Source organism: Mesoplodon densirostris, chromosome 6, assembly GCF_025265405.1.
Source record: "Mesoplodon densirostris isolate mMesDen1 chromosome 6, mMesDen1 primary haplotype, whole genome shotgun sequence".
NCBI classification, from domain to species: domain Eukaryota; kingdom Metazoa; phylum Chordata; class Mammalia; order Artiodactyla; family Ziphiidae; genus Mesoplodon; species Mesoplodon densirostris.
This window is the reverse complement of record NC_082666.1, coordinates 3709009-3719512: the sequence shown is the minus strand read 5'-3', so window position 1 is coordinate 3719512 and position 10504 is coordinate 3709009. Positions and strand designations below refer to the sequence as shown.

At 59.4% G+C, this 10504-nt stretch overlaps 2 protein-coding genes across 4 annotated transcripts; one reads left to right on the top strand and one right to left on the bottom strand.

The window, feature by feature from the left end:
• Positions 1-1386: 1386 nt before the first annotated feature.
• On the bottom strand, positions 1387-4932 carry MRPS2 (mitochondrial ribosomal protein S2). 2 transcript variants are annotated; one of them, XM_060101172.1, is made up of 4 exons: positions 4867-4932; positions 4549-4741; positions 4020-4149; positions 1387-2509 (listed from the first exon to the last, which is right to left on the bottom strand). In XM_060101172.1, the coding sequence occupies exons 1-4, from the start codon at positions 4909-4911 to the stop codon at positions 1900-1902; spliced, it is 978 nt and encodes a 325-aa protein (XP_059957155.1). In that variant the 5' UTR covers positions 4912-4932; the 3' UTR covers positions 1387-1899. The 2 variants fall into 2 exon arrangements, with proteins under 2 accessions (XP_059957155.1, XP_059957156.1); XM_060101173.1 differs by having other exon boundaries at positions 4616-4741.
• Positions 4933-6036: 1104 nt separating this feature from the next.
• PIERCE1 (piercer of microtubule wall 1) lies at positions 6037-9100 on the top strand. 2 transcript variants are annotated; one of them, XM_060101914.1, is made up of 3 exons: positions 6037-6236; positions 7292-7370; positions 8276-9100. In XM_060101914.1, exons 1-3 carry the CDS (start codon positions 6094-6096, stop codon positions 8462-8464), a joined length of 411 nt encoding a protein of 136 aa, XP_059957897.1. In that variant the 5' UTR covers positions 6037-6093; the 3' UTR covers positions 8465-9100. The 2 variants fall into 2 exon arrangements, with proteins under 2 accessions (XP_059957897.1, XP_059957895.1); XM_060101912.1 differs by having other exon boundaries at positions 7292-7391.
• The last annotated feature ends 1404 nt before the right edge of the window (positions 9101-10504 follow it).

Genomic DNA, 10504 nt, shown 5'->3' with positions numbered 1-10504 from the left:
TTTACCTGAGCCCCTCTGGAAGTGCCCCCCCGGCTGCTCTTGCTGGAGCTGCCCCCATCCGGTCTCTGGGCCCCGTCAGCCCGTGCCTCCCTCCAGGTCCTCGTGTACCTGAAACCACCCAGCTCATCTGTGTCCCATCATCCGCCGAGTCACCTGCTCAGTGTGGCCACCCCTGTCCGCCCTGCTCCCAGCGTCCCCAGGACCGGCAGCACAGTGACCGACACACACTCTCATTGTCCCTGCTGGTCTTCACTGGCCTGTGTCTGGTGCAGGTTCCAGGGGGATCCTCAGGGGACAGAGGATGGCCAGGGCCAGGCAGGCCACCACAGGGAATGGGGTGGGGCGGGGCACTCCGGGGAGCCCACCCTCCAGGGCTGCTCTCCTCCACCCAGCCCGAGTCAAGGGCGAGATAACAGGGCCTCCTTGCGTGTCCCTCGTCACCCTGCCAGCGTTGCCCTCCCCAGATGGCCTGCTTTTGAAGGGCGGTGTGGACCCTCCACCTCGGGGAGGCCCAGTTCACGTTCCAGAGCTCCCGTCCACAGCAGTTGAGACTTCTCACACTGCGCTGACCTCGAGGGTCTTGGCTGCCCACTCCGGCCTCCCTGGAGCGCTGAGCGACAGGCCCGGCCAGCTCTCTCCAAAGGAGTTCGGGAAATCTTACCCGCACCCACCGAGGGAGGTATCTTGTGGTGGGAAAGTCTTGGGGGGACCCCTCAATTTACCTGCCTGTGAATTTGCATGCCCATACTTCCTGTTCGCAAATTAAACCAATGCCTGTCAGTTGGTTTCAAACTGGCATTCAGCTCCTTGCACCTTCCAAACTGTGAACCCTTCCAGAAAACACCAGGGACCTCCACCTTGCATGCCCCCACTGAAAGATGCTGAGTGGGCCTGTGGGACCAGTCCTCCTGCCCCCGTGTGCTACTGTAAGACGTGGACTGGCATGATGCATCCATCCACGAGGCCATCCTGTCCTGACCCCACCAGATCCTGCTGCCTGGACCCTCGGCAGCAGACAGGGTCCTGGGGTCGTCAGGTACACCGGGAGCCACGGGGTGGGGTCCTGGAAAGCAGGGACCCACACCTCATCCCGGGAACACAAGCGTTGCCAAGGAAGGGCCCACAAATGAGGGGGCGTCCAAAAGTTCCTGTGAACAGGGTCCCATCTTACCCGACCCCCTGGGAAGGATGCCTGTCCAGGGCACGGGCGGGACACGAGGGCCTCGAGCCTCAACACCGAAGACGGCGCCAAACCCACGTGCACATGCCTGCCTTGTCTCCCTGAAGCTCAAGGACCCAGGGGGCAGGAACGTGTCTCGTGTGCTCCAGGGGCCCCGTGGGTGCCGATGAAAACAAACCACACAGACCACACTGCAGAACCAATGGTCCAGGTCCCCCTTCTGCCCAAATCTACGTTTTATTCCTGTTGAAATCACGCTGTCTGCTTTGCCCAGCCTGTCCCAACCCGGACGGAATCTTCTTAGTGGCTCCCCCTGCAACCTCACGTTATAAAATAGCCCCTGAAACCAGGCAGCAGGGAAGCAGCCCAACCTACGGGTATTCTGGTTGAGAAAAGTCAACCTGGTGAGAACCTTCCTAACATACAAGGGACGCATCTCGAGGTAGAAGCAAGGACTTCAGACTCCAGGGACGGGATGTTTTCCGACGGGTCCTTTTCAGGCAGGCCACTTGCCCAGGGAGCCTGCTGGGCCCTTGGGTCTGAAGTGGAGCCCCGGGCGGGCAGCTGCTGAGAAGCGTTCCTAGCAGCAGGGACCCAAAGCCTGGAATAACTGGGAAGGTGCTAAGGACCATGTCAGGGGTGGGTGTGGGTATGGGGGGTTGGTTCCCAGCTTCGGAACAGACTTGGCTGCTGTTTCACTTGGGAGAAGGGCAGGAAGGTCAAGGGGAATGACCCAAGTCCAGCTCGGCCTGCACTCCCGGGGAAGGAGGGTCAGCTGTACCGTGGCCCTTGGCGCCCTCCTGGCCCTGCAGTCGGTACAGGGCCTCGACCTGATTGCGCTTCTCTTTGGCCCGGTTGATGGTGGTCTGGAAGAGCCTGCAGAAGAGCTGGACAGCCGGGGGCGAGTCGTCGTTGCCCGGGATGGGGTACGTGATGAGGGATGGGTTGCAGTTGGTGTCCACGATGCCCACAGTGGGGATGTTCATCTTGGCCGCGTCCCTCACGGCTATGTGGGGCTCAAAGACGTTGTTGAGCGTGTGCAGAAAGATGATGAGGTCTGGCAGGCGGACCCTGGGGCCCAGGAGGAGGGGCGCGTTGGTCAGCAGGCCGCCCTTGAAGTAGCGGGTGTGGGCGTATTCCCCGCAGTCCCGGGCCACGTTCTCGATCAGGTGTGAGAACTGCCGCCTGCGGCTCACAAACAGGATGATGCCCCTGCGATAGGCCACATGGGCCGTGAAATTCAAGGCCAGCTGCAGGTGCGTCGCCGTCTGTTCCAGGTCAATGATGTCCTGGTCCAAGCGGCTACCGAAGATATACGGCTCCATGAACCTGCCGGACACCCACCAAGGCCAGTGTGAACCAGCCCCATGTGGCCACCTCCACCCGCCCTTTCTCATGTGCTCCCCCAGCCCCGGGCCCCTGCATGGGGGGCACGGCCAGCCCAGGGCTGGTACAGTCTGCAGCCCTCACCAGGATAACAGCAGCAGGGACGCTGTCCCAGGAGTGACAGCCGCGGGCAGTGCGGGGGGCGGTGAGGGTGGGCGAGCAGGGCAGGCTGGGCTGCAGGCCACTCCACGTCTCGGGCAAGCGGCTTACCCCCCTGAACCTCCACCTGGCCGCGCGGGGCGCCTAACAGAGTGGACCCACACGGACGTCTGGACACTTAAACGTGACGTCTGGACAGCGTCCCACCCGGTGCTGCTCGTCTGGCTCCCACCCTTGTCATTATCATCGCCTTTGCGGCTTTACAACTGAGGCCCCCCCGCCCCCGGGGGCGGGGCTGGGGAACCAGAAAGGCAGGGGGTGCCCCGGGCTGCAAGCATGACCGGCCGGAGCAGGAGGCAGCCAGGCCTCGGAGGGGAACCCTGAGGGCACAGACCCGCTGGCCCCGCCGAGAGCCGGGGCTGCGAAGCCTGCCCTCTTGCAGCCCCCGCCCCGTTCACGCTTCTGCTCACTCCCGCCGGGACTCTGTCTCTTCCTCTCCAAAGAGCCTTCCCAAGGCCCCACGTGCCCTCACCTCAGGTGACTTCTCCGCAGCACCTACAGTGGCGCGCCCTCCTCCCATGCCCCGGCCCCTCCCCCTCTTCCCAGACTCTGAGGCGCTGGTTGATCAGGGCTCCTGCCCGGGATTTCCTCTCTCCTCCATCCCCCACTCCGCATGTTCTCAGAAGGTCCTGATGTGGTGGCCCCCGGCCCAGGCTGCTTCTCCCTAGTGCCTGCGTGACATCCTCACTGGGGTGGCCGAAGGGTCACCCTCACAGGACCCAAGTTCCTGATGTGAAGGATGTCGACACCTGCTCTGGGCTCTGCTCAACCGGACCTCCGGCTCTGCCCCCATCACCCCACATCCAACCACTGCTCCGGCTCTGCCGGCGCAGCTGGGCCCATCACCTTTCCCCTGAACATCTACAACCGCCTCCCTCCCTGGCCTAACTGCTCCTCCATTCCACGCCCAACCCAGCCGTCAAAATCGCCACGTGAACAGACTGGGCCAGTCACCACTCCTCTGCGTGCCCTTGGAGACCCCCCCCCCTCGAGATGCCGACGGCCTTGCCAGCACCGCCCTCCAGGCTGGCCTGTCTGTCTGGGAACCAGCAGCAGCAGGCCTGACCCCACCGAGGACCAGGAGCCCCATAGCAAGGTCCACGGGTTCTGGGGGTCGGGGGGAGCAAACGGGGCCTGAGAATAAACATCTGCCCCTCCTTGGGGCTCAATCATCCCATCTGGAAGAAAAGGGAGCTAGACGCTCTTAAAACAAACTGAAAGAGGAGCCCTGGACGCCAAGGCAAGGGTCCCGAGCCCCCCGGGCACCCCTACACTCGCCAGGGGCGTCACCTACCTGTGCCGACAGCCAGCTTTGTGTCCCAGGTGCACCCGGGCATCGAAGAGACTTCTAACAGAAAACAATTCCTTGACATTGAAGAAGTCGAAGTGCTTGAGGGGCTCGCTCAGGATCCTCTCGTTGAGATCTGGGGCGGGGAGGGGGAGAGGATGCAGGGTCTGGACCCCGGCTCCCAAGCCTGGGGGCTGCGCGAGGGCAGATGCTGAGGGTCCCCAGGGTCCTTTTCTGGAGGCTCGGGGCGGAGGCCGGGATCTGACCCCGGCTTCGCTCCTGGGTAAACGTGGCCGAGTCTTCACTCGGAGAGGAGGGGAGCCGGGTGGTGTCTGAGATCCCCGTAGTCCCGCCAGCCGCCCGCGGGAGCTCCCCGGCCGCGGTTCGTGGGGCGGGGGGGAGGCCTCGGCCCTTCTCGGCAGTGGGGCTGCTCGGAGGGCTGCAAACTCGTGCGGCCCAGCACGTGGGCTGCCAGGGGCGGAAGGCCGCCCTTCGCCCTCCCCGGTCCCGCATCCTCCAGGGGCCCCATGGAGACCTAGGGCGCCCGGGACTCCCAGCAGCGGGGCAATTTCAAACCCCCAGGACCGCAGGGTCGGCGTTACCGCTGCTGCGCTCGGGCTCCCGGGCCGCGGAGGCCGCGGCGCTCCCCAGCGTCCTGCCGCTCGGACCCGCCGGGCCCGGGGTCGCCGTCTGGACGAGGTGCAGCTGGAGCGGCCGGCGCCGGACACCTGCGGCGACAGCAAACTCGTGGCGCGCGCCCCCCGCCCGCCTCCCTCCTTCCCTCCCTCCCGCCTCCCGGCCCGGAAGAGGGTCCCCGCCGCGCCCCCCACCCCCCGAGTCCCGGGCGCCTCACCCGCGCCGAGCAGCCGGGGTAGGACCGAGCCGGGTACCATGGCATGGACTCCGAGAGGCGGACGGACAGACGGACGCGGAAGACGGGCAGGCGCGGCCCCACGAGCGGCTCCTCCTTCCGGCCGCGGCCCGCGCCTTCGCCGCAGCGCCACCTGCAGGCCCGGGGGTGCCACTGAGCGCCCGCCGCCTCTCTCGGGCACCCCAGCTCTGGACGCGTCCCCGCCACTTGGCCCCCGCCTGCCCCCCGGGTCGGAGCACGCAGTCCTTGGGGAGGGCGGGGCCTTGCGCCCCAAGTCGGCCCGGGCGCCGTGGACCCGCAAGGAGCGTGGGGCGGGCCGGGGCCGGGGTCCTGTCGAGTGCGGGGTCTGCATACTCCTCCCCTCGCCCCCTCCCTGCACAGTGCCCGGCGGCCGAGGAGGTTCCCAGCCGTCCCGCGGGAACTCGCCAGGAGATGGGGACCGTCTTCACCTGCGGCCAGTCCAGCACAACCTCCCGCTGTACAAAAGTGTTTTAAGTTTTAAACATTTGGCTTAGAAAGATTCCATAAAGTTAGGCAAATCTGGAGCCTTAATTTTATGTTTTTTGCGGCCATGGCTCACGAGCGCAGCCGCCCTGCGGGATGTGGGATCCTCCCGGACCGGGGCACGAACCCGTGTCCCCTGTATCGGCAGGCGGACTCTCAACCACTGCGCCACCAGGGAAGCCCTGGAGTCTTAATTTTAGATGCAGCGTACTGGGGGGCCTGAAGTCGGGGGTGGGGGTCAAGGAGCAGCCCTGGCCCACGCGGTGAGCGTCGGATCGCTACAGCGGAGCGGCCTTAGAGAACCTGAACTCCGCAATTTGCCGATGAAGCCCCAGGCCCGGGGTTTCATCTGCCTGGAAATCTGACCCCCACCGCATTTGAGAAAATGTTGGCGCCGAAGGCTACTGATCATAGGGTACCCGGCACTGCGGCCCCAGGAAGTAATGCCTTATTATCCCGGCCAGCCCAGGGCCTCGTGGCTCGCCACGGAAGGTTCTAGAACCTTGGACTTCTGCCCCACACGCCGGTGGTGGGCGGCCTCCGGCCCAGGAGGCGCGGCGCCTTTAAGGACCCCGCCCATCCAGTCAGGTGACCGGGCCGTCGCTTAGCAACAAGACGCCGCGCGGCCCCTCGCGGCCCCAGGGCTGAGAAGCTGTTTCCTGCCCGCTCTTTCTTTCCCCCGAAACTCGGGTGGACCGAGGCGAGATGTCCGAAGAGGACCCCCAGGGGTGCGCGGAGCAGGAGGTGCCCAAGGCCAAGGCCCCCACGGAGAAAACCAGCGACTACTACCGCGTGAGCGAGGACCTGCCGGCCAGGTTCAACAACCCGGCTTGGTTTCGGGGCTACCGGTGAGGACCAGGGAGTCTGGTCAGGGTCCACCTGGCATACGAAGAGGAAAGAAAGGGCTCCTGGTCCAGCCGCCAGCCAGGTGCCCAGCTGGTCCTGCGCTCTGCCCAGATGGCCCTTTGTGCAAGAACCCCCAGGCCCCCTCCTGGCCCCCAAGTCAAAAGCGGTGTCAGCTGTTAACCACCAAATGAGCGCGGAGGTGCTGCCTGCGGCTTGTGGCTTGCGGGTGGAGTGAGTGGGCCTCCCGCCAGCGAGGTGGGGCGGGGTTTGCCCAGGGGAAATCACACAACTCGGGCTGATCCCAGCAGCACCCTCTAGGGCAGGACCAGTCTCCTCTCCTTTCTAGGCGGAGAGGACCCGTCCGCCTGAGGTGCATGGCAACACCTCCATCACCAGGCTGCCGAGGGGCGTGGCCTGCCAGCTGTTCCAGTGCGTTGCAGCCTCTTAAGACACAGCTGGGCAGGCTGTGCGCGCCTTCCCTGCTCCCCCCACCCCCCTTAGTCCCTCCACGATCCTACAGAGTTGGCTCTGTTAGCATCTTCCTTTCCCAGGAGGGACATCTGGGTTGTAGAAAAACAGATCCCAGAGTTAGTATGAGGTAGAGCTGGGGTGTCTGAGCCCACAGCCACTAGTTAAACTGCTGTACCAATAGCATCAGGGCTAGACACTGCAGGAACATTTTCTCCTGGAGGCTCAGAAGTGGAGGGAACCCCCCCGCCGCCCCCTCGAGCGGCAGGCCTGGAGGCTGAGTCACAGCTCCCAGCCTACCCACCCACCCAGGAAATGACAGCATGGGCCCAGGTCCCGCTGGGGCTGAGGGCCAGCACTTGCCACCTGGGAGTTCTTTAGGGCTTTGGCAGAGGTCAGCAGAGGGAGTCAGGGAGGCTGAGCCTGCCAGGAAGGCCAACCCTGCACTCCACAGGAGCCCAGGTTCACGGCTGCATCGCCCATCTGGGGCATGTCCAACAAAGCTCCATCAACCAAATATGTTAAAGCTGTGGCTTGGGCAGAATTAAAACAAATGAGTGGAAAAGAAAGTATTTTTCTCATCTGCTAGGACCGAGGAGCCCCCCTCAGTGTACAGGACCAGTAACCAAGCTTACGGGAGCAGAGCCCCCACCGTGCACGAGATGCCGGTAAGGAGGAAGCAAGGAAAGGTGCGCAGGTGGGGCATCTCTAGGAGGAGGCTGACTCCGCATTTCTCAAAAGAGCAACACATCGGGAGGGGGAGGTGCAGAGAGGCCCGCAGTTCCAGCATCCCGAAGGGGGAGGGCGCACCTCAATTCCTTTTGGGACAGGGCAGGGTAGAAATAAATGAACGAATGAATTTAGCAATGAAATGAGTTAAAGGATGAAAAAAGGGCATGTCGGCTTCCTTACAACATCCCAAAGGGCTGGCCCCATTCACTCGTACAACCAGCCAACTCTCGTAACCGAATGCAGTAGGTTTTGAGGCCAATAAATGAAGAACTGCCTTCTTTTTGGAGTAATACCGTATTTTATGAAATATTTAACCTGTGATCTTAAAGAGGTAGCACTGGCTGATGAAAGCACAGGTTACAAAAGGGCCCCGGGGTCTATGCACCGTTGGGGAACCTGACCCCTTTTTGAGATCAACCTCACATGGCAGGGAGCCTCCTAGAACCCCCTGATGGGTCCAGGTGAAGGACAGATGGACCAGTGTAAGCATCCCCTGGGTACCCAAGATAGGAGGGCCTCCCATTTTGGGGCTGGCAGTGTTGTTGTTTTTCTTCCAAATTATTCATGTTAAAAGATCATGATAATTGCTTATTTACCTGTTTTTCATGGGGGATAGAGCTTTTATGAGAAGATTATTTATCTAGAAAGTTCCTAGAGCATTTACAGGTCATTCTCCCAGGATCTCTGCTTCCTAGGATTGGAGACGACATTTTCTTACAAAATAAGAATTTAAAAACATTTTCTTACAAATTTTTATTTTTCTTCCCAAAATACCTAATGACTGATTGCTCAAGAGTGTTATCATGTATCACTAACCCTAGTGTCCCCTTTTCACTTCCAGAAGGTATTTTATCCAAATTCGTACAAATTTTCTAGACAAGTTGCAGTTGGTGGAATGTTCCAGAACAATACTTTCAACGTCTACATGGAGAAGAGCGTTGTGACGGGTCCGGACAACTTCATCACCTTCTATGACCGGCTCAACTTCCACCCCAGCTATGGGGTCAGCAAGCCGTCCATCTGTGATTGAGGGGCCTCCCGGCTCTGGCGGAGATAGTCTGGACAACTGGCAGCCCTAATCTTTGATAATTTGCCCAATTGTGAAGGAACACACTTCACTGCTTTCCCTGAAAATATTTTTCCTCTCTAGGTTAGAAAAATGTGCAAATGGGGCTATGATGCCCTACTTTCTCTGTTTTACATCTAGATGAAAAAGAGCTAATGGCTTGACTTTCCATTAAAAACCTTGCCATGTCCCCAGTGCCTGACTCAGGTATAACCAATAAGTAGGGCGGTGGGCATCCTGGGACCCCGATCTCAGTCTGAATGCTGGGAACGCCCAGAGAGCCCCACCTGCATCTTTATTTGGGAGCCATTTTTATACTCATGACAAACTACACGTGGTTTCTGTTCTCAAGCATCCTGCCGAGCCACGGAGGGAGGGTAGGATGCCCTGCCTGGGTGTGGACGAGGGCTGGGCGAGGAGGCAGAGGGGACCTCAGGAGGAAAGCTCGAGGCGGGACCGGGCAGGAGGGCCCTTACTGGCCCTGACCCGGGCCAAGCTTGGCGTGATACTGAGCACCCCCTGGCCATGAATAGGGCCGGGGCAGAGGCGGAAAAAACAAGGTTGGTGAGTGCTGCTTGTTGCTGAGGAGTGAGGTGTACATTGGGGTTCCCCGCTTGCTGTTCATTGTCCCTTTTCAATAAAAAGTTTTAAAAAATCAGGCGGGGAAGACCATGTTTTTCTCAGATGGGGGTAATAACTACATAAAGTGGATTTCTCTTTCCATGTAGTTAGTTCTCAATCAATGTTTACTAGGATGTCGAGGGTCCTCAATAAGAAAACATTTTCTAGGACAATATATATCTTCCAGACATAGATTCCTCCCACCTTCCTTTATGACAGCTCATCACAGGAAATCCGGAATGTGTTGGAACCAGACAGAAGAAATCATTGTTACAGACCATCGTCGCTACCTTCTTTACAAAGGTTTTTACCCAAAGAGATTTTACTCACATATGAATTTGGGAGGAAATGAAATACCATGACCGGTTATTTCTTCATTAAAAACTTATTATTACACAAAAGTAAACATTTCAGCAACATTCTTAACGTTCAGTTTGGGGTGGAAGTGGTTCCCAGAGAAAATCAATCTATTGAATAGAAAAGGTCCAAAGCTGAGTCTGGAGCCAGAGTCTATGTCACATCCTTCTCCTGAGCTGGAAAACTGGCACAGACTCCAGGCATCACACTGACAATGCCTTTTTTTAAACAACCTTTCATTAAAAATACCAAAATCCTCAGAATGTTTCTGTATTTCTCCTCTGTTGAAATAAAAAAAGAAAAAGAACAGCTCATCAATCCAGTTTCTAAACTCACTGAAAAGGACACATCCCTTCCTCTGTGGCTGGCTGGGAAGCGCAGGGGATCCAGGGGAGGATGCAGCCGTCAGGCAGAGTGACTGTTTCCCCTCCAATCTAGACCCGGTGAGCACCTGCACTCCCGCAACGGGACAGTGTGTGTAGGTCAGGGCCCAGGGTGGGACGGTCAGCCGAGCTGACATCCACAAACGAAACATGCCAAGCACGCCAGTGAGCTTTATGAAGTTAATTCTGGCATCAAGATCAGGCATTGAAATGCTTTAATTGACATAGCCAATAACCAATATTTCTGTATCAGTTGCTAATGAGTTAATGGAACGTTAGACTCTGTACGTAGAATAAATGTCTGGAAAGACGGACAACCGAAGTACCTCGGGTATAACGTACATGCCCGTCTTCCTGAAAACTCACCCACCATCTCCGGCTCAGGCTCCCAACTCCCACATGCTCCTGGCGCCTGGGCCCCCGCGAGGTGCCGTGCTCCCCTCCACTTGTCTGCTTTCACGGTTTCGAAGAGCTTTGACAGTGTCACCTCATCTAATGCTCACGCCTGGGGCAGGTCTTGCTGTACCTCCATCTATGGATGGGAAAATTAGGGTCCAGAGGGGGTGCCCTGCAGCAGGTCCTGGGCTTGAACCCACCTTGGGGGGTCCTGGGAAGGGCCAGGTCATCAGCATCTGACCCCATA

Coding starts and splice junctions, on each gene's coding strand:
- MRPS2 (XM_060101172.1), bottom strand. CDS start 4,911: ATGCCATGGTACCCGGCTCGGTCCTACCCCGGCTGCTCGGCGCGG. Junction 4,742..4,866: donor ACCCCGGCTGCTCGGCGCGG/GTGAGGCGCCCG, acceptor CTGTCGCCGCAG/GTGTCCGGCGCCGGCCGCTC. Junction 2,510..4,019: donor AAAGCTGGCTGTCGGCACAG/GTAGGTGACGCC, acceptor GGTGTCCGGCAG/GTTCATGGAGCCGTATATCT.
- PIERCE1 (XM_060101912.1), top strand. CDS start 6,094: ATGTCCGAAGAGGACCCCCAGGGGTGCGCGGAGCAGGAGGTGCCCAAG. Junction 6,237..7,291: donor GCTTGGTTTCGGGGCTACCG/GTGAGGACCAGG, acceptor CTCATCTGCTAG/GACCGAGGAGCCCCCCTCAG. Junction 7,392..8,275: donor TAAGGAGGAAGCAAGGAAAG/GTGCGCAGGTGG, acceptor TTTCACTTCCAG/AAGGTATTTTATCCAAATTC.